Below are 23,273 nucleotides of genomic sequence, written 5' to 3'. Positions count from 1 at the left end.
AGGGATCTACAGCTGAAATATTAACTTGTTCCATTCTCTTCACAGATGCTGCCTCACCTGCTGAGTATTAAGCATTTTCTGGTTTTGGTTCAATATTAATCATAACACCTTTTTAAAATCTCAAAGTTGCTATGATCTATTTAGTATGTTTCAACTACAGGTTCCCTAGTATCCAGGAACAAATATATGGAGATTATCTTATGTAGATAATCTGAATTTGGAACACACCATTACTGTAAGAAAAAACACTATAGAGTACCCTAGACTGGTTTCTTTCAACGTCAACACATGAATATTCTCATTAAATGCAATCAACAAAAATGCACAAGACAACTTTCTGCAAATACAACATTAGCATCACTAAAAAGTAAGTTCAAATCGGTGTCACATTGCATTTTGCATATTTTGTCATAGTTTTGACATAAAAGAGGTATTTAATGAAAATGAATACTGAAACTAATTTTTCCCATTCTTGGTTTTCTCTCCTTACCGCTCCAGAATGAGTGACTCATGTTGGGTACAGCAACACAAGCACTAGTAGCCTTCTGCTACCGTGTCCACAGCCATTTTTCATGTGTGAATGCGGACAGCGAGTGATAGAAAACCATACCACAGTAGAAGACACCATCGCTGAGCATGAATCCTCCCCACCCAACATGCACAGCACACTTCCAACAGAGATTAGTGGCTAGCGACCAGAAACATGAAAAAGCTGATTTTGCTTATAAAATTAGCAGCAAATATGCCAAATGCTTCTTGCCTGGATGTCAAATACATTGCTACTGGTTCTGCGTTCATATGTGGAATTTGTGTTTTGAATGCATTATTTAATTTAATGAATAACTACATACCACCTGTTTTCTTCATAGTCGAAAGCCTGTCTACAATAGTATAAAACGAAACTCAAAGTGGAACAGGAGTTACCGACAGTATTAATAAGCACTCACACTCATCTACTATATCCCTAATCACTATAATAGCAAAGATCTAAGATATGCATTTAAAAATGTTTTCTTTACCAATGTACTTTAAGAATACTCGCCACAGTTCAGACAACGCTTAGTGCTAACACTCTCCACAGTTCAGACAACGAAAGTGATGAAAGTGTTTGCTTTGGAATCAGTCCCTACTTCATGCAAGCATGAACTGCAGACTGAATGACATTACTGACACCTCTCATTGCAGTTAGGAAGAAGCCAGAAGCAAAGAAGTTGAGGACTGTAGTGACCTTGACTGCAACAGGCCATGCAGTGCCAGCTGTATTAGTCAGTTACAGTTCTTGGTGCAGGAGGCAACATAATTCTGACACCCTTCCTAGAGAAATAGCTTCCTTGTGCACTGCTCCTCAAAAGGAGTCCAGGTATGTTATCCTGGGCCTACACACTGCTAGGAGGGTAACGATTCTTATGAGCATGCTTCCTTCTAGCTGGCCGCCCTGCAGCTGCAACTTCAAGTGCTCCTTCCTCTAACCAGAACGCAATGAATAGAAAGATGCCCATTTTGAAAAAAAGTGCATTGCCAGTACCCCCTTCAGATTTCAGAAAGTTAATCAGTTAGTACAAGCATGTTAAAACCATAGTAAGCTGCCTAAAACCACTATAAACGACCAGCAAAATGTCTCCCAACACTTTGCAGCATGTTAAATGACAGCAGGTGAGGATCCCCTTATGTACTGCCCATAATTTGTGAGCAGGTTGAGGAAGTAGCGGTGGCACATTAATTGACATGAAAATCACATAGGGGTCAATTGAGCCCAATTTAAATAAATTCATTAGGCCCCTGCCCGTTTCCAGCAGGACTGCTGACCACCTAGATTCAGGTCCACCCGAAAGAATCAGCAGGCCTCCAGTCGTAGTCTCACTACCACCCCTTTTACAGGAGGACAGCGCAATCCCACAGGGGATCCTTCCAAAACTCCTGTGGAGGGAGAAAGAAAGAACTTGCATTTGTATAGCGCTTTTCACAACCTCAGATGTCGCAAAGCACTTTATAGCCGATGAAGCACATTTTTGAAATGTAGTCACTGTTGTAATGTGGGAGCAGCATCAGTTTCTCTTGTAATTAGGTGTGACTCACATTGAATACAGAGAAGAGTGGTAAAATGGGGCCTGTGACGAATGACTCTCCTGAATCTGTAGTTAGCTTGGACACCATCACAACTTGCATTGTTTCCTATTAGTCTATAGAAAACACTGGTCTGTACCATCCTAGTCTTGATCCTTGATGTGTTTAAACAATATTATAGAATCCGTGCGGTTAAGGTAAGACAGGTGTCAGTTCTGAATAATTAAACATTTCTTCACACTTCCTGCATAGTGTCAGAAACAAAAACTCCCAGGTCAGGTATAGCATGGCTTAGATGCAGAGTAAAGCTGTCTCTAAACTATCCCATTAAACGCTCCATGGGGAGGTACTGAATGGGTTAGATAAAGAGTAAAGCTCATACCAATCCAGTGCCTGGGTTCCTACACTTGTTGCCCAATAAGGGCAGCTCTGGTGTCTACAATAAATGCAGGTGTAGCGCTTGTATAAACACTGCTTGGTGCGCAGAATTCACAGGGAGTAGGCATCAACCAGTAGATGAGTTGAAGCTGGCACTAACACTCTGCTAATTGCAAACTCATCCTAAGATGATTACACGAAGTGCCTGCGTAAAAAGAAAATGACTGATAATCTCTTTAAACTGCCATGTTTAATTACTGCTTCTACAAGTATGTAAAAAGAAAAAGATTAGTGAAGACAAATGTAGGTCCCTTACAGTCAGAAATGGGAGAATTTATAATGGGGAACAAGGAAATGGCAGAGCAATTAAACAAATACTTTGGTTCTGTCTTCACGGAAAAGGACACAAATAACTTCCCAGAAATGCTAGGGAACCAAGGGACTAGTGAGAAGGAGGAATTAAAAGGAAATTAGTATTAGCAAAAAAAAGTGCTAGAGAAATTAATGGGACTAAAAACCGATAAATCCCCAGGGCCCGATAATCTGCATTCCAGAGTACTAAAAGAGGTAGCCATGGAAATAGTGGATGCATTGGTTGTCATCTTCCAAAATTCGATAGACTCTGGAACAGTTCCTACAGATTGGAGGGTGGCAAATGTAACCCCACTATTTAAAAAAGGAGGGAGAGGAAACAGGGAACTAGAGACCGGTTAGCTTAACATCAGTAGTAGGGAAAATGCTAGAGTCTATTATAAAGGATGTGATAACAGGACACTTAGAAAATATCAACGGGATTAGACAAAGTCAACATGGATTTATGAAAGGAAAATAGTGTTTGACAAACCTACTGGAGTTTTTTTTGAGGATGTAACTGGTAGAATAGATAAGGGAGAACCAGTGGATGTGGTTTATTTGGATTTTCAGAAAGCCTTTGATAAAGTCCCACATAAGAGGTTAGTGTGCAAAATTAAAACACATGGGATTGCCGGTAATATACTGGCATGGATTGAAAATTGGTTAACAGACAGGAAACAGAGAGTAGGAATAAATGGGTCTTTTTCCGGGTGGCAGGCAGTGACTAGTGGGGTACCGCAGGGATCAGTGCTTCGGCCCCAGCTAGTCACAATGTATATCAAATGTAATATTTCCAAGTTTGCTAACGACACAAAACTAGGTGGGATCATGAGTTGTGAGGAGGATGCAAAGAGGCTTCAAGGCGATTTAGACAAGTTGAGTGAGTGGGCAAATACATGGCCGTGCAGTATAACGTGGATAAATGTGAAGTTATCCACTTCGGAAGGAAAAACAGAAGGGCAGAGTATTATTAAAATGGTGATAGATTGGGAAATGTTGATGTACAAAGTGTCCTTGTACACCAGTCACTGAAAGCAAACATGCAGGTGCAGCAAGCAGTTAGGAAGGCAGTTAGAATGGTATGTTGGACTTCATTGCAAGACGATTTGAGTACAGGATCAAGGATGTCTTACTGCAGTTATACAGGGCCTTGGTGAGACCACACCTGGAATATTGTGTGCAGTTTTGGTCTCCTTACCCAAGAAAGGATATACTTGCCATAGAGGGTGTGCAGCGAAGGTTCACCAGACTGATTCCTGGAATGGCAGAACTGTCGTATGAGGAGAGATTGGGTCGACTAGGCGTGTATTCACTAGAGTTTAGAAGAATGAGAGGGGATCTCATTAAAACGTATAAAATTCTGACAGGGCTAGACAGACTGGATGCAGGGAGGATGTTTCCCTTGGCTGGGGGATCTAGAACGAGGGGTCACAGTCTCAGGACCACCCTAAACATTCACTCCCTTCACCACCGGCGCACAGTGGCTGCAGTGTGCACCATCCACAGGATGCACTGCAGCAACTCGCCAAGGCTTCTTCGACAGCACCTCCCAAATCCGCGACCTCTGCCACCTAGAAGGCCAAGAGCAGCAGGCACATGGGAACACCACCACCAGCACGTTCCCCTCCAAGTCACACACAATCCCAACTTGGAAATATATCGCCGCTCCTTCATCGTCGCTGGGTCAAAATCCTGGAACTCCCTTCCTAACAGCACTGTGGGAGAACCTTCACCACACGGACCGCAGCAGTTCAAGAAGGCGGCTCACCACCACCACCTTCTCAAGGGCAATTAGGGATGGGCAATAAATGCTGGCCTCGCCAGCGACGCCCACATCCCATGAACAAATAAAAAAAAAAGGATATGGGGTAGGACATTTAGGACTGAGATGAGGAGAAATTTCTTCACTCAGAGGTTGGTGTACCTGTGAAATTCTCTACCACAGAAGCCTGTGGAGGCCAAGTCACTGGATATATTTAAGAAGGAGCTAGATAGATTTTTAGACACAAAAGGCATCGAGGGGTATGGGGAGAGAGCGGGAATATTGTATTGAGATAGAGGATCAGCCACGATCATATTGAATGGCGGAGCAGGCTCGAAGGGCCGAATGGCCTACTCCTGCTCCTATTTTTTATGTTTCTAGAACAGTGAGCTTCCAGCCCTTTTTTTGGATTGTCTCCTAAAGCTGGACTCCGCTGGATGATGGGGATGTACTATAGGTGCCTTCTGCCACCTCACTCAAGTGGCCATTCTGCACATGGGAGTCTAGAAAATGTGCATCAGGGAGGGAGTTATAGGGGCACATCAGAGCTGAGCCCGATCCTGTCCTCATCTATTGTCTGCAGTAAATCTGGATATTAGTGGCATAGGTATGAAAGCTGATCCAATGCTTATTAAAAACACTACTCAGGGGCAGCATTGAGTAGGAGTCACTGGATGGTGATCAGGAACAGGAGCAATCTTTTCCTCTCCCTGATCCATTGTTACGGAGGTCAATTAAAGCACCCCCATTGGTGCTTCTGAGGTCAGCTAACTCAGCACTGACCGGGAATCAAATCTGGGGCTTCCCTGGTCACAAGTGCCACACAACCTGGCACATTTACTCAGCAAGACACTGGGGCAGCCCCAACCTAATTTTTTCTTTAGTTCAGAGATGCCTTAAGCCTGCAAAAGGTATTGGCCCTGATCCTCACAGACTGCAGGCTCAATCATTTTCAATCTCATTCCTGTTAGTCTCACCAAAACAAGATACCAGCTGAGCTCATATACCACAAGACAGATTTCAGGCATGGAGCACTAATGTAAACTGATATCCCATTTACCCACCAATAACTTGCCTCATAAAAAAGCTCTTGAAAGCTAAGTGCCTTTTTTTTTCGGATGCAAAAACAGCAAGTCTCTGAGCTCCTAGAAGTTTGAATTTTGTGGGTGAGGAAGTGACCTTAACAGAGGAACCGATCCATCCGCACATGCACAGGGAGTGACGTCACTGGGATCCAGCACATGCCCGGGAAGTGATGTCATCAGAGGGCCTGAAAATCAGAAGAGGTTGCATAGTGTCGCTAATCACTCCGTTGTAATACACCATGGATTGTAAGGAGCTCGCATGTAGAGGAAGTACCAAATCTGAGCACCAAGAGATGTAAAAACATTGTATGCTCAAATTGACTATATAATTTTTTATGAGTGCTTTGAAACTGGGAATGATGGTGTTATTTGTCATATACTAGCAGGTGTCCCATTTTGTTGTTCATGCTAAGGCTTATCAATTTTGAGCTGCAGAAAGGTCTGGCTCATCTACAACACAACAGTCCACAGGCAGTTGAACAGCACAGCAACAATCAACCATCAGGGGATGAAGGACAGTTGTAGAAAGGTAAAACTGGATTATTATTGACAGATATGAAAGCTGATCCAATGCTTATTAAAAATGCTACTGAGTAGCAACATATAGATGAGGAATAGATGGGGATCAAGGATGGAACTTTGTAGTACTTGAGGTGACTGCATTCATGGAACAAGAAACCACTGCAGGGGAGATTATGACAATGCTAGGACAGGTAGAAATGGAACCATATAAGGGCATTTCCACACAGGTGGACCTTGGAGGAAAGGTAGTGGAAGATAAAGGTACGGTCAACTATATCCAAAGCTTAAGGTGTCAGGGAGGATAACGACAAAATGTTAATGACCTTGATCGAAGTAGTCTCAGCTGTGGGCAGAATGGAAGCCATGCTTGATGTCAACGTTTGTAATGGAAAAAACACATTTAAACATTTATAATAGAAACCCCATAGGAACATGTCATAATTTCACCAATGAACTTTGTTAATGAACCAATTGAATCACTCAAAATACTATTTTTAAAAAATCATTGCTATTTCTCTCTTAGTAACATATTTCTAATGTCCAAAATAAGGTTTAAGCAAAAAAATATATATTTCACAACAACATGATTAAATTCATCCATTGAATTGTCTGTTAATACCTTCATTAAAGTTTTTACTTTAAGGCCTTGGAAAATGTTCAGACTTTTGTAAGGCTAAGTTTAGTGGAGTAATTTCATGTCATCCTACATCGTGTTAGCACAGTGGAATCATTCTGCACAGCTGTACTTTTCTTTCTTTCACTTGTGGCTGAGGTCATAAATTTGCACTATTATAGAAATTCAAACCTGAACTGAACTTTTTAAAGAGGTGGGTAGGATGGATGGATATTCGATGAAATCTGTGGTTTGATTTCCCACCCCCCACCAAATTAAAACAATAAGGAAAGTGAAACTTTAAATATAACTCAATATAAGTCAGTATATAGTTTGAAGTTTTCAGTCACAAATATATTTTGATAACCAAATTACTTAGCAGGACAGTTTGCTTCACTAGTATTCACCTTACATGTTGGTCAGCTGCTACAAGCACAAAGTCCTCCATTCACATAAATGCATTTAGTGCAACTGAACAATCCCCTTAATGCAGTCTCAAATTTCAAGCATTAGAAAGACTTTGCTGCCAGATTTAAAACAGGTCAACAAGCAGCTCACCAGACCCAGAACAGTGCACATTTCTGTGACCTTGTGGCTTTCTTCAAAGAAAGTTACTTATTACCTCCCTGAACAACACTCATTTTCTTGAGTCAGCTGTTCACAGAAAGACAAACAATGGTGCACTTGGTTACTCCAATAATTAGTACAGCAGTACTGAACAGACAGCTATGCAGAGTTAGCAAGAACAACATTCTTTAAAATATAAAGCAGGCTGTTGTCACCCTGTTAAAGTGACCAGTATTTTGCCAGATTTGTAAACTGAAACTAAGGACTATTGTAACATCATTCAACATAACTGCAAATAAAATAATTTCATTTTAAAGAAACATCAATTTTTAAATAAAAATGTGAAATCAGCATTACAATAGTTTATACTCCAGCAAATACGGTCATTGCCACAACCCATTGGGGGGGATTTTAATCCCCCTCCCTGCAGGTGGGAAAAGGGCATGGGTCATAGATAGAGAAATACACAGTGGCAACTAAAGGGCATTTGTGTGTAGCCAATTGAACAATAAGATTATCAACTAATTGTTACTGTATTTTACAGTGTGCTGAGACTTTTTCAAACTAACTAAATAGCCTGGACAGTAGGCGTCAATGAGCTATTTACCCAGCATCCACATATAGGTACTTCCACCAAGAGTTGCCAGAAAACAATTGGAAGTAGAAACGTACCCCACCCACTTCCCCAAGTCCATGGATGCTAAGGGCAATGCATACTTCTACTCAACTGAAATGAGTGCACAGGAATCATGTTTTGAAATTTACCCCCTCTATATAGTGGTGTACCACACCACGCAGTGCATTTACCTACTAAGCCACTGGAGGTTCTACAATGCAATACTTTTTCAATTGTAAACAATTTTACAACACCAAGTTATAGTCCAACAAATTTATTTTAAATTCCACAAGCTTTCGGAGGCTTCCTCCTTCCTCAGGTGAACGATGTGGAAATGACCTGAGGAAGGAGGAAGCCTCCGAAAGCTTGTGGAATTTAAAATAAATTTGTTGGACTATAACTTGGTGTTGTAAAATTGTTTACAATTGTCAACCCCAGTCCATCACCGGCATCTCCACACCATACTTTTTCAAAGCAGGGACTTTTTTGTTGCCAATTTTCTTCCCACCACCTCTCCTGCAGACCTCAAGTCCTTGCTGGGATATAGTGTCACAAATACCAGAAATGTTCCAGTATCTTGCCCAAGAGACCAATCGTCAAGTGGGAGCCTAATTGGTTTGTTTTGACAATCTATTCAGCAGTGGAGGACATCACAGCCATGCCTGAACCTATGTTCACTTTTTCAGACAAGGGTGGAGGAGGGTGTAACTGAGCAGTAATCAGAAGTGGGGATTATGCGAATTTTGACCCTCTCTAGCCCAGTGATACTGAGGTCAATTGTAGCATTCCAACCACTGCCCCAGTTGGGATCAGTTAGTCACCACAGAATTGGTATCACACCTGGAACCTTCTGGTTTTCAACACACACAGCCATCAGGTGAGCCATAACAGTGGGAATTATAAAATACAGTCTGGATAAATGTTAAATTCTAGTTCATCTTACCAAGTCTGGAGCACTGACAGCCCGACCAGTGAATCCCTGAAAATGAAAATATGTAGTTGTTAGATCAGTATTAAGTCTAGTCGCACACAAACTAAATCCAGAATAACAATGTCCATCTGTACGTTGTCCATCTGAAAACTACAAGACCGAAATGCCTCATCCAAATCTCATTTCGTCACCTATTGCATGAAATTCACCCAGTGTGTCCAAAGCCAAGTTATGAAGTGTTTACATATCCAAGAGTAGCATATCTGCTTTTCATTCATTGAAAAGGGGGTTTTTAAATTCAAAACAAACAACTGCTACATCAGTCAATTTATTTACTTTTATTTATCCGCTACCTCCTTTCCAGAAGGTGCTAAATCCCTGTTATTTTTGCTTGACTTGCTTTTTGCTTTTCTGTGTGACTTACCAGCCAAAACATCATTTTAAAATGGAAAATTAAAATTTTGTGCCATGGGAGTGTTCAGTTTTGAAAACTTGTTATTCAAGATGTACCGTTTCCAACAAAACTAGAGCTGGCAGATAATCTAGCCAAGCAATTATAAAAACTTTGAAACAATGTGGGAAATTATGAGAACGCATCATGTCTCATTAAGCAGTCAAAATTACCTGTGTGGGCAGAGAGGCACTGAAATACTTACATAAGAACATAAGAACATAAGAAATTGGAGCAGGAGTAGGCCAATCGGCCCCTCGAGCCTGCTCCGCCATTCAATAAGATCATGGCTGATCTGATCCCAACCACAAATCTAAAGAACACAAGAAGTAGGAGCAGGACCCGGCCACACAGCCCCTGGGCCCTCTCCGCCACCCACAGGGCATTGACCGATCCGAACTCAGCTTCATGTCCAATTTCCTGCCCGCTCCCCATAACCCCTAATTCCCTTTACTTCTAGAAAACTGTCTATTTCTGTTTTAAATTTATCTAATGATGTAGCTTCCACAGCTTCCTGGGGCAGCAAATTCCACAGACCTACCACCCTCTGAGTGAAGAAGTTTCTCCTCATCTCAGTTTTGAAAGAGCAGCCCCTTATTCTAAGATTATGCCCCCTAGTTCTAGTTTCACCCATCTTTGGGAACATCCTTACTGCATCCACCCGATCAAGCCCCTTCACAATCTTATATGTTTCAATAAGATCGCCTCTCATTCTTCTGAACTCCAATGAGTAGAGTCCCAATCGACTCAACCTCTCCTCATATGTCCGCCCCCTCATCCCCGGGATTAACCGAGTGAACCTTCTTTGTACTGCCTCGAGAGCAAGTATGTCTTTTCTTAAGTATGGAGACCAAAACTGTATGCAGTATTCCAGGTGCGGTCTCACCAATAACTGCAGCAATACCTCCCTGTTTTTATATTCTATCCCCCTAGCAATAAAAGCCAACATTCCGTTGGCTTTCTTGATCACCTGCTGCACCTGCATACCAACTTTTTGATTTTCTTGCACTAGGACCCCCAGATCCCTTTGTACTGCAGTACTTTCCAGTCTCTCGCCATTAAGAAAATAACTTGCTCTCTGATTTTTCCTGCCAAAGTGCATAACCTCACATTTTCCAATATTATATTGCATCTGCCAAATCTCCGCCCACTCACTCAGCTTGTCTATATCCCCCTGCAGGATTTTTATGTCCTCCTCACTCTCTACTTTCCCTCCCATCTTTGTATCATCTGCAAATTTTGATATGTTGCACTCGGTCCCCTCCTCCAAATCGTTAATATAGATTGTCAAGAGTTGGGGACCCAGCACCGACCCCTGTGGAACACCACTGGTTACTGGTTGCCAGTCCGAAAATGAACCATTTATCCCAACTCTCTGCTTCCTGTTCGATAACCAATCCTCCACCCATGCCAGAATATTACCCCCAATCCCGTGATTTTTTATCTTAAGTAATAATCTTTTATGTGGCACCTTGTCGAATGCCTTCTGGAAGTCTAAATACACTATGTCCACTGGTTCCCCTTTATCCACCCTGTACGTTATATCCTCAAAGAACTCAAGCAAATTTGTCAGACATGACTTCCCCTTCGTAAAGCCATGCTGACTTTGTCCTATTAAATTATGCTTATCTAAATGTTCCGTTACTGTCTCCTTAATAATAGACTCCAAAATTTTACCCACCACAGATGTTAAGCTAACTGGCCTATAATTTCCAGCCTTCTGCCTACTACCCTTTTTAAATAACGGTGTTACATTAGCAGTTTTCCAATCTGCCGGGACTTAATGGTCTTCAGTTTAAGAGAGATGAAGACAAGACTGATAGAAGTTGTTCAGAGCAAGATGGAACAATTCTGTGTTCAAAAGACTAAATGAAAAGCTCCTGAAATGGACTGTAAATACGATGGAAAATTTCATGTCAGTAAAGCCGCCTACCTTGTCACAAAAAGTTGCATTTATATAGCACCTTCGACATAGTAAAACGTCCCTAGTCACTTAAGTCACAATTGTAATACATGTAGAGAATGGAACCATTTTTCAGCCAAGTGCTTAAAGTGCAGAAATCAGGAAAAAAAGGCAACAGCAGCTACTTACTGTAGATCCGGGTGTCAAACATACAGCCCGCAGAACAGTTCCATCCGGCCCTGGTGTGTTGCGCCGAGTCTCCCGGAATGGGACATAAATCTCCCGGGCACCGCTTCTAACTGCCCGGGAGGACCTCATCTTTCAAATTTTGTGCCGCAGCAGCACCTCCCCCTACCGCTCCATGACATTACCCCCCATGGCACAGAGAGGTGGCTCCTGCTTAGGGATGACGAGAAACAGAATCGTCCAGTGGAGGGGAGAGAAAGGAAGAGCGAGGTAGGGTGTAGAGACGGGGTAGAAGGATGAACAGAGACTAGGGAGCAGGAGATTGGGACTAGGTAATGAGTAAATTGGGACTGGGGGTCATGAGATCGGGGGGGGGGGGGGGGGGGGGAGGGGTTGGAAAAGAGAAGGGCACTGGGGAATGGGGTGCGGTGGAGTGGCTGTTGGGCCCAGCTTTTCCTGCAGAGCAAGGAGCAGGAGCGACGGCAATATGGTGAGTGGGAGCGTCGCTGAGAGGGGAGCAACAGTAAAGCAGTGAGTCACACCTGGGGACCTTACTGTGGGTAAATAGTGAAAGATTCTTACTGCTCACGTGGAGCTGAACAGCCTGATTTTAACATTGTAAGCTCTAACCACTGCCACTCATGCCAGGATGGGATCACTGAGAGGCACAGTCGCAGCCCCGCTCCTTGGGTCCACTCTCAGGACAACAAACTCCAGAAACAACCCCAGGCCTTACAACTCTGTCTCAGCTGTCGGCTCCTCGCACTTTGTAGCCGGAGCTCGAGCCTGAGTTTTAATCAGCAAAAAAGGGAACAGCTGAACAATGGGATTTGAGGGGGAGACCGGCTGTCCTGGTGGCAAGGATTATTTTTCTAAATTATTTTTGAGTAACATATTTGTAATCATTGCTTGAAGAGCCTGTCACTCCACCATTTATTCTTTTATTTTTAAATGTTTGGATCAGTGGTGAGATGGATATATCTTTTTCAAAAATGCAATGTGGTGAATGGATTTGGTTTTGCTCTCGTGTACACATCAATCCTGCAAAACCTGCTTAGAAAAAGTCAAATTAGTACAGGTCGGCAGCAGCCCACAGTAATGCTGTGGAGCTGGGGGTAATACTCCTGCTTCTCCTCCTGCATGTAGGGGTAGAACTTCCACAGGGATTCCCCGGTCTGCTGGTGTAACTTCAGTAAAGAACCCGGAGAAACGGCGATCTCTCACGCAAGTTATGTTGGAAGATCAGGGCACCTCCATATAGTCAAAAATGTAGCAAGTTGCAGATTCTGCATCAACCTCAGGTTTACAATACTGTATGATTCTACGATCTTCACAATCTAAAACTAAACTGAAGTTTTGGGGAAAGTTACATAGATTTTGCATTTTGAAAACAACTTAAAACAAGTCTTGCACAATTTTCTATACGATTTTAAACTGGTGCAAATGAAAGTACTCAAATCTTCAACGGTTCTGAAAACTAGTTTCTTTTGTGCCAGCCATATTCTTCCTTTTCAAGCTTGCACAGCAGCCTAGCAGACCAGCAGCAAAGAGATTTACACATCTGCAGGGCATTCTTTGAAGGAATTATGAGGTAGGATGAGATGAAACACTAATGTTAAAAAAAAATGAGTTTCACTTTTTCCAAGGTGTGGGGAGGGGGGGGGGGGGGAGGTGGAAAAGAAAAAAAGTTTCTTAAAAAAATTTCCCCTTTTATGCTTCAAATTTAATATTCTAAAATAGTAGACCACACTGATTTTAACTAACAGTGACATGCACTTCTAGAGCATTAGATACTTTTTTTCAGGTCACTAGATCCTGTGTTTATAATCCTCTTATACAGATCAAAAATGAAACCCTGAACTAAACACTATTTCTTAAACTTTGTGAAGAGAAAAAGAGGCAGAGACAACTGCTTGAACAGTGCAACAAAGCTTGACATGCTCAAATTATGTCACAAATGTTGCAGACTTCATTTAGGTCCATTAGCATCAAATCCACTGCAAGGCACTTTGATAGGTGAAATAGCTAAGGATGAAGCTGAAAAAGATCTAGAAGTCTTAGTAGACTCAACATGTCCAACTAAAGCAGAGCAGCCAATAGACTGTTGAACTACATCACATGTGCACACCAAATGGCCTTTCTCATCCATAACTATCCTGTGATCTTGTTAAAGCAGAAAAGAAAAAAAAAATCAATATTGGATAATTTCAGATGTACTTTTCCTCCGTATTCATGAAATCAAACAATATGTTTTTATTTATTCTTGGGGCATAGAGGGGAACATTACTGGGTACATTTACAGACAACAATATGTAGTCACAGCAGTGAAAGTAAAAGTATTTTACACATGTGAACAGTCTATGCCAACAGCTATCATCTTGAACTCAGCAAAACAATGTAAATTGTAAAAAGGTCTCAATTGGGCAATAGAACTTTTCAATTGCTGGGTTTATCATCATAATCAACATCATTCAAAAATGTAGATTATTTGAATTATTTACCCACCTAAACTTCTATTTATTCCTATCTAAATTTTTATATCCCTCAGCCTTTCATGCATTATATTCCATTTTAAAATATATAAACTTAGAAATTGTCAATGATCAACTGATGAACATTTCACATCCTTGTTTAACATTCTTCTGCCTGCTATTTTAGCTTAGGTGTTATCCCACCCCTGCTCTCTCAAGGGTAGCATTGACAAAAGGCTAGTCAGGCTCCCTCAAAGGCTCAACGCAAATGCACAATGTAGTGCAATACTGAGCCATACAGACCAGGAGGGTCATCGCTTCTCTCTGGCTTTCACTATAGGAGGAGGACCAACAACCAACTTAAATTTTTATAGTGCCTCTCATGTAGAGGAATGCTATACAGGGGGAGAAGACAATGCCAAGTAGCAGAGATAAATGATTAAGTGAGAAGAAATTATGGCAAGATAGGTTGAAGGAAAGCAGAGAGCAAGGCAAAGTGGTTCTGAGAGATATTTCCAAAGAACAGCGTTGCAATGATTGAAAGACTGGCCCCTGGTGGTAGAACATAGGTAACAGGGAACCAGCAGTAATCCAGAATCAGAGGCGAAGAAAAGGGTGCTGGCTGGAGAAGATTTCTGAGATAAGATGAGCAAGACCATAAAAAGATTCGAAAATAAAGACTGGGACCTCAAAGTAGATGTGCTGGGAGACAGGAAGCCAGTGGAGCGGGTCAAGGACAGGGTTGGTATAGTACAAGACATCGTGGGAGAAAGGATTTTGGTTGGCGAGTTCTAAATTAATGAAATTCATGGAATAGGGGAAGCCAGCAAGATCATTGGAGAAATAATTTCTAGAGGTAATGATGTGCATTAAGGTGTTGATGGCAGAGAGAGAAAGCTAATGGGATAACTGGGTAATGTTCTAGAGATGTGGGTAGGAAGGTCAGCTCAGGGTCAAGTGGAATGCCAAGGTGCAAAAGAACCTAGTTCAGTACAAAGATTGACAGGGCAGGAGCCAGAAATATGTAGGTATTGATAGGAACCAAAAAGGCTGGTTTTAATTTTGCTGACAGTGAGCTGAAGAAAATTCAGCTCACCTATGGCTTGATTTAGAAAGTATGGAAATAGTGGAGGCTATGGTGTTAGTGCAGAGGTAATGTTGGGTATCATTTGTAAAAATGTGAACGCTGACTCTGCACTATGGATAATGTCGCGATTGCAAAGAACCAATGAAATTCCAACCAAATTGTCAAGTTGTCATAATACATGCATCTTGGATTTTCTTGTTTAAAAAAAAGTTTCAAATTTTTCTTTAGTACAAATTTAAGTATCATTTTTGAAATGTCTTGAAAATAAATAATCTCTTACGAAAATGCTAGGTTACTAAAACAGGGGTAGCTCTAATTTAGTACATAGGTCGGTGTCCAAAAAATATGCTATTGTACTAATGCCATTTTAAATGGAGTTTATTTTTTTTTAAATCCCAAAATCAGTGCATAATCCATTTACTACCGAAGTCTTCACTTCTGTGCAATACAGTCTACCACTTCCTTACCTCCATCTCCCCCACTTTCAAATAAAGGGACATTCCCTCAATCCACCACCCATCCTACAACATGACAATACACCAGCCCTCTTTGCCTCTACATGACTGTGCCAGTAATAGTCACTTGAATAAAGATGTCAGCACCAAATAAGTGCACCCTTTCCTGGATGGCTCTTACCATCAATAACAAAATTCTATGGCAGTGCACATTCTATTCAATTGGAGAATTCCAAAGTGGACACAATCAACCTACAGTTTCTTAACACTGTGCTTCTCCTGGATGCCGACATGTGCCTCTTTTAAAAAAAACTATTCAAGTGCTTCTTCCACATCCCACCTGAGGGCTAAGACAGTGAAAGGTGATTAGCACGATATGCTCTACAAAAGAGTCAAGCGATTGATGTGGCCCTTCTTTCATGGCAGCTTGCTACTAGCTGCATATCTGGAGCTTGCTCTTGGGCAGCCTGATGTCACCTCCCACATTCCATTGATGTCAGGCCTTCGTCCATCCCCCTTGGAGCATCACATATGCTGCTGCCCTGAGAGATGGCTGTATGAGGCAGCTGGTCTCCAGCCGTTATCATTCCACAGGGCCCTGGATCTGTGGCCCCACTGATCAGCACGATGGCTGGTACAATGACAGCTATCAGATTCTGAAAGCCCCGAGAGATAGCAACAGAGATATTGTGGCTGCCATGGTCTGGAATTCAGTAGAGTGTGCACTCTACTCTCTCCCCTATTACTGCCAAAGTTGCAGTCTGTGCTTCTGTGGAAGGTGGAGGCACCAACTGGTCTCTGGCTGCTTCTTAGCTGGGGATCTCCTACAAATTCCACTGAAGCTGCCACACACTGCAATTGGTTCCTGCAACAAAGGCAAAACTTCTGTGATGTTGCCACAAAGGAGAACTGTAGATTAGAGAGTCACACCCATCAGCTGCCACACATCCTCAGAGCTAAACATCAGAGTCTGCCCCACACTTTAGGAAGGATGTGAAGGCCTTAGAGAGGGTGCAGAAGAGATTTACTAAAATGATTCCCGGGATGAGGGACGTCAATTACATGGAGAGACTGGAGAAGCTGGGGTTGTTCTCCTTAGAGTAGAGAAGGTTGAGTGAAGATGTGATAGAGGTATTCAAAATCATGAAGGGTCTAGACAGAGTAGATAGAGAGAAATTGTTTCCATTGGCAGAAGGGTCAAGAACCAGAGGACATAGATTTAACGTGATTGGCAAAAGAACCAAAGGTGACATGAGGAAAAACTTTTTTTACACAGCAAGTGGTTATGATCTGGAATGCACTGCCTAAGGGTGTGGTGGAGGCAGATTCAACCGTGGCTTTCAAAAGGGAATTGGATAAGTACTTGAAGGGAAAAAATTTGCAGGGCTACAGGGATAGGGCGGGGGAGTGGGGATGGCTGGATTGCTCTTACATAGAGCCGGCATGGACTCGATGGGCCGAATGGCCTCCTTCCATGCTGTAACCATTCTATGATAGGTGTGATGTTCCTTGAGCATGCTTCTTTTCAGGTGCACCCACGAGTTCTGTGTCCCATGACTAGGAAGCCACAGGCAACCTTCTCAACCTGAACTGGAAAGGTATCACATCTCACTAACACCATTTAATTGTCTCCAGGTGAATGTATCTGAGCTGGTGCCTAGGAGCAAAGATGCAAGTGATGCAGGAGGTGAGGAAGCAAGCGATGCCCCCTTAATGCAATTTCCTCGAGGAGTGCTTGGAGGTCCAGGTCAGAAAAATTATGTTGTTCTTCTTTGCTTGGATGCATGTTGCAGAGGGTCCTACGATAGCCATTCTTGAAAACTATCAAAAAGTTTGATGAGACACAGTGAAGTTATGTGAGAGTTAAGTGAGTGAGCCAAGCATTGCTCCTTCCTTACCTGGTTGCCCCCAGTCTGCTGAAATGTGCAGGCTGCTGTATTTAAAGGTGGCGCTCCTGTTTCCATGCACTGCAGCAGTTTACACTCATTTTACATGGGATTTATGGCAATAACCATTCCAATGCATGTGCAAATGAGCTGACCCAGGGGACCCGCATGCAAATATATCTCCTAACCACTAGCGAGCACAAATTTTTTTTAATGGTGTGCCAGTGGCGCAACTCACTGCATGGAAATTCTCCCATGTTTCTATTGCCTAAACTTTTGTCTAAAATAGTCATTATGCATTTTTCAATAACCAAATGTGACTCAAATCAATTTTTTTTTTAAAATCAAATAATTCTAAATCATTATCAGACATTGAATAGGTTAATTGTTGGGATTGATTGCTCGTAATGATCCAAGAATTATGTCAAACATTTGTGAACTCAAATTTACAAGATTTAATGTACATTGTTAGGAGTACTATCGTAATATATAGATCAGATACATTTCCAATCTTTCAGCATTTTATAATAAATGCCTCCACTTGTTTTGCTTTTCTACATAGCAAAGAGAGTTCCAAAAGTGGTCAACGTGCAATATTGATGTACATTGTTCTGTTTGACAAATTACAAAAAAGGAAAAACAAAAAAGTTATATTAATTTAATCAAAAAAAATTAAAAATTGATATAACTGATTTCTTACTGATTAAATATCAAATGCATAATAATATCTTGTTTAATTAGTCAGTGTAAAGATTTGTATATTGAGTCAACCCTCAACAAATTTTGATTAAACTTACAATTTAATTTATCAGTGTATTTATTATTCCTTAATTTGGTAAAAATTATTCCTCCCTCCTCAGTATGCAGTGCTTCCCTCTTCAATGCCTAACCAGCAAAATTTAATCAAAAAATGCTAACAGCACTAGTGAAAAGAAATGGAAACTTAATTTAAAGCTTTTTTACAAGAAAGATATTTTATATACAGTGAATGGACATTTTTGCTAAATTAAGTCAAGGAATGAAAATCCAAGGTAGTCTTTTCTCACTTAAACTACACAAAAAGGTGCAGTAGAAAAGTTGCTGAGGCCAAAAACCCACAGGCCCAACAATGGCCTCCAGCACTGACTTTGCCAGAGTTTGTACTTCATTTGCATGGAGCAACAGGCGCTGCCAGACTCCTGACGCATGTCTGGAGGAACGTACTAGAAAAAGGCAGGAACTTGATTGCACCTACGCTTGGAATTCCTACTTCTCTGGTTCAGAAAGGACATGGCACATTACTGGAAGGTGGTACACAGAGATGAAGCACTAAGAGTACATCTCCGGTGCCTGCTGACCCATGCAGCCACAAAGTCCAGCAACTGCTTGCCGGGGGGGGGGGGGGGGGAAGGAAGTTGCCCAAGCTACGCCTCCAATTGGATAAATACTTGAAAAGGAAAAATTGGCAGGGCTATTGTGATAGAGCAGGGGAGTGAAACTAATTGGATAATTCTTTCAAAAAGCCAGTACAGGCACAATGGGCCAAATGGCCTCCTTCTGCGCTGTATGATTTTATGACCATGACTTTAACTTTATCCAGCTCCCCCATGGCCTGTTTGCTGGACTTTGTTGGGGGGTGGGGGGAGTGGGGGGGGTGGGGAAGGAGGGAATGGTCAATCTTAGAACTTCCCTGGCCTGGACCCCTACCACCCCACCCCCAAAACCACCAAGTGGTGTCCTACTTGTATCTATTTGGAGGAAGATATGCCTCATCTCTCTCAGCGACCACCCTCTAGTCATATGCAAGGTCTCTTCTGACCCGGAGAAGTGTAACGAAGCTCCTGTTTTTTTTCCCCCGGTAGGTTCCTCTAGACTTGCATCTGGAGTATGGCAGTACCCACAAGGATATTTGGGGACAATGAATCACACTGTCTGCAATATTACCATTTCAGCCAGAGCAGCAGATGTGTATCAACTCGACTTGTTGTTGATTGTAGAACCCACACCCAAACTACATAGTTACAATATTGGGGGCACTTAGCAACTTCTCAGGGCCAGTAGTGGGAATAAGACTCCTGCACCAATACATTTATGTCTGTTTTTGGCGAGCCAACATATTCAAAAATGAACAAACAGCTTATGACACAAAAGAAACTGATTAAAATAAGAGTTATATTTGAAGAAGAGTGTGAATCTCATATGTACTTTAAGCATATATGCAAAATAATTGATTTTTGATCAGTGTTTTGGATGTCTGTCAAGCATACTTGAATAGCATGTTAAGTAAATCTCAATCCAACCAGTTAGGAAACAGTGGAACACTAAATTTTGTTAAGCTCACAAATGTCAACTCATTTCTTATCTAAAGTTAGTGGCCGACAAAAGTCGCCAACACCAGTCTTGCACCACAAAAGTTAATGAAACTTTGTCAGTCAGTTTGGACAAAGTCCCAACAGAAACTGATCATATCTCAAAAAAAACTAAGCTGCATTCTCATTTAACAATTAGCATTATTTTCCTTCTGAGACACAGTTCTGCTCTTCCACGATACAGTTTAAAAAAAACAGAATACGGCAACATGCAGGATACAGAAAACAATAACTCTCTTTCTAAATGCAATGTTATCATTGCAGGGTGCCACAGTTATTCAAACAGTTGACTAAAGAGACAAAGTGCCTCTTTCAACTCTAAGAAATCAACACAAAACACCCACCTTCTTTTATGCTTCTATTTGAACACTGACTTTTTCTTTCTATGCATGATGATGATTTGTCCATCATAGTCGATGATGACTGCCTATGATTCATTCCCAATTAATACTGGTTGTGGGCTCTATGACTGTAAAATCTGATTTTCGCGAGGAATGTTTTCCCCACACACAGGACATTGGATGTCAAATTGAGGCCTGATTGTTCCTTGATTTCCTTTGGGCTCTCTTCTTCAGCTATCTGGACACGACTTGCTTCAACCTTTGTTGTGCCATCGTGAATCATGATTCCCATGCATCAGTTGAGATGCCACATTTTTTTTTAAGATTGGCCTTTAGGTAATCCTTATATCTTTTGAACTGACCAAGAGAGCATTTACCAAGCTTCAGCTCACCGTAGAATACCTTCTTGGGTAGTCTAGTATCAAGCCTTTGGACTAGGTGACCAGTCCACCTTAGCTGCACCTTTCTTATCATTGCCTCTATGACTGGCATATTTGATCTTCTGAGGACCTCAGTGTCCAGAATCTTGTGTCACCATAGAATTTTCATGATCTTTCTGATGCAACCTAGGTGGAAATGATTGAGTTTTCTAATGTGGTGACTGCAATTGGCCCAGCTATCGCACACAAAGTAAGGATGACTATTGCCTTATAGGTCTAAGTTTTGTTGCCAGTTTAATGCCCCCATTATCCCATAACATCACACAAAGCCTTCCAAAAGCTCTACTGTCCCAACCACTTACACGTCCCCACTTATCCCGGACAGCTACCAATATCGGGCAAATGGTGCTAACCATTTGCTATTGACATAGGTGTCAATTACAAAAGTGCCGCTTAAGACGTATTAAGCGCACCGGCTATTTCAGGCAGTTTAAGCAGCTGTTCATACCTTGCAATTACCCGTCATTGAAAATCCTAACCCCCCTCAACCCCATGGCTTCTGCTCCTGCCACTGCTGCGAGCCCTTCCGTTTTAAATGACTGCCATAATCACTTTTTAAACTAACATGCCAAGTAAGACAAGCAAGCGAAATCGTCCCGTTTATCTCACCAGCTTACAGACACCTTCCATCCACCCCCGTCGCAGTCTGACCACCTCTTAAACAGTTCCAGGGTTTTAAGTTGCTGAGGGAGACCTGGCGTGAAAAGACCAGGATCCCGCTGAGAGCAGAGAGTTCTTCATGTCTCACCCTACACCATACCTGCAGCAATGATAGCCTACTCTGGAAGGTGCCAACTCCCTGGAATCCTCCTCAAACCAGTTCTGAATTGTATCCCCCAACCAAGGCTTGAGCAGGGAGCCAGGATTTGTGGTAAAATTCTAACCTGTTGAGAAACTCCAAGCTGACCAATTTTAGAGCCGTGGTGAATCCGGCCTCTGATCCCCAGCACTTCAGGGTGGGTTCAGATGCCCGATGCAAGTGCTCAGGTTTATGTCCGTGCTTCAAAAGATGTTTCAGTTACACCGGCCACTGTTAATAATGGGCAAATTGCATTGCCACCAAGGTATCCGCCATAGCTAAACTGTACTGGCTTTAACCAATCTGTGGTTCACATCATGTGACATGATGCTTCCTAGGCAGGTGAACCTATGCACTGCAGACCTTCAATGGCAATATTGGGTGGCACATAAGGTTTTCTAGGGGCAGGCTGGCTTACAACTTCTGTCTTCTTCAGACTGATAGAGACACCAAATTTCTTAAAAGCATCCAAGAAATGGTTCATGACGACTTGGAGGTCCTCTTCTGTGAGGGCAACAAGGGCACAGTCATCAGCAAATAAGAGCTCCCATTCAGAGGCTTTAGTTTTGGAGTGCAGGATAATGCATACACAAATGAGGATAGTGACTGTTGGCTGGTTTTAAAAGTGAATTTTTTAAAAAAAACTTGGGCTGCAACAGGACCAAGATGACTACAGGAGGATTTTGGCTGATAATAAATAAATTAAACGATTTGCAAATCTCCACTGAAACGATTTAGAAAGACATTTGTAAGAGATCTGCTCAGAAACTGTGAAACAAGTGTTTTATGAATAGTACCTGGAAAAGACCCTGGCATTGTAGCTAGTAAATAAACAGCCAGTTCTCTAGGCCCTAATTGGAACGAAACTTTCCATGCCACTATTAGCTGCTCTCCACATTTAATGCTTAATATTTTCCAAAAAAAAAGTTCTTTCTACATAATTAAATCCTTTTAAATTCCATTCCCATTGCTGCCATCTTATTAAATGACTCCCCTGATTTTTAAATAAATACCTGCTCCACCAATAACTCCCCGTGCCTTCATATTGGCATTGCACCTTCTGCCTGCTCCCTGCATTCAAAAAACTTTTCCTCACAAATAAGTCCCTTCAAATTCTATGCTGTTTTATAAGTAACTCCCCTGATCAGCAAGGATGGACAGTCGCACAGAAGACACGAATCAATCTTCAAATAAATGGTACAACCTTCCAATAAATAAATATATATAAATGCATTCTTTAAAAAGGTCCCCTCCCCTAATCTTAGTAGTTATAAATTATATTTGCACTGCTGCCCTTTTATTAATCCTGATTTTAAAAAATTAAAAATCTATAAATGATATTATCACTGCTCCAAAAATGGCCCATCTTCAAATTCATAAATGCTCAGGTTGGACCGGGGTGAGGGGTGGAAGGAGAAGAGGAGGGAAGGGCCTATGAACAGGCCAGTAGCAGCCCAGAGTTATTTTGTGGGCCCAGGAGGAGCAATGTACCCCTTTCTCCACTTCCACACCCCAGCACCCTTCTTTGTAATAGCATAACATCTGCTGCATCATGAGCAATACCACAGAAGATCTGCTATATGAGCTTGTTCACAGCTAATTTCTGTGTTACACTTTCAACTCATTTGAAATTATTTCTATGGCAACAAACCACCACTTGGGTACATACCATACCAATCAACAAGTAGTAAGCATGAATTTTTAAAATGTAGGACTGTCACACTTAACAGAAAGAAGAGTCCTTCATCCCAGCAGTCTGAACTGAACTCGGTCCTAGAGATTTAAGAAAGAGATTTTAACTTGCTGCATCACCCATCTTGCTTTGATTTTCTATTGGAATACCCATGACTTATCTTTATGACATTACCTTCAGATGATGGTGTATGAAACGTTAGAAAACTACATAGATTCACATTATGGATTTGTCTGCTGACGTCCTTGGCACTTTGTAAACCGGAGATAGGTCATTATACTTGTAAGTCTTGTGAAAAATGGTTCACAAGATTTCTGCTAC

General features: G+C 41.8%; 1 protein-coding gene across 3 annotated transcripts in view; it reads right to left on the bottom strand.

Moving 5' to 3' along the window:
- The window catches only part of LOC137322872 (spermatogenesis-associated protein 13-like), a 296,919-nt gene that overhangs the window by 250,059 nt on the left and 23,587 nt on the right, over positions 1-23,273 (bottom strand). For all 3 annotated transcript variants that reach the window (XM_067986041.1, XM_067986039.1, XM_067986045.1), the window contains exon 2: positions 8,905-8,940. In XM_067986041.1, coding sequence (XP_067842142.1) covers positions 8,905-8,940 — 36 coding nt within the window. The remainder of the gene's footprint in view (positions 1-8,904; positions 8,941-23,273) is intronic.

This window comes from Heptranchias perlo, chromosome 6 (assembly GCF_035084215.1).
Source record: "Heptranchias perlo isolate sHepPer1 chromosome 6, sHepPer1.hap1, whole genome shotgun sequence".
NCBI classification, from domain to species: domain Eukaryota; kingdom Metazoa; phylum Chordata; class Chondrichthyes; order Hexanchiformes; family Hexanchidae; genus Heptranchias; species Heptranchias perlo.
Note: the sequence above shows the minus strand (reverse complement) of the source record. Positions and strands in the feature narration are given on the sequence as shown.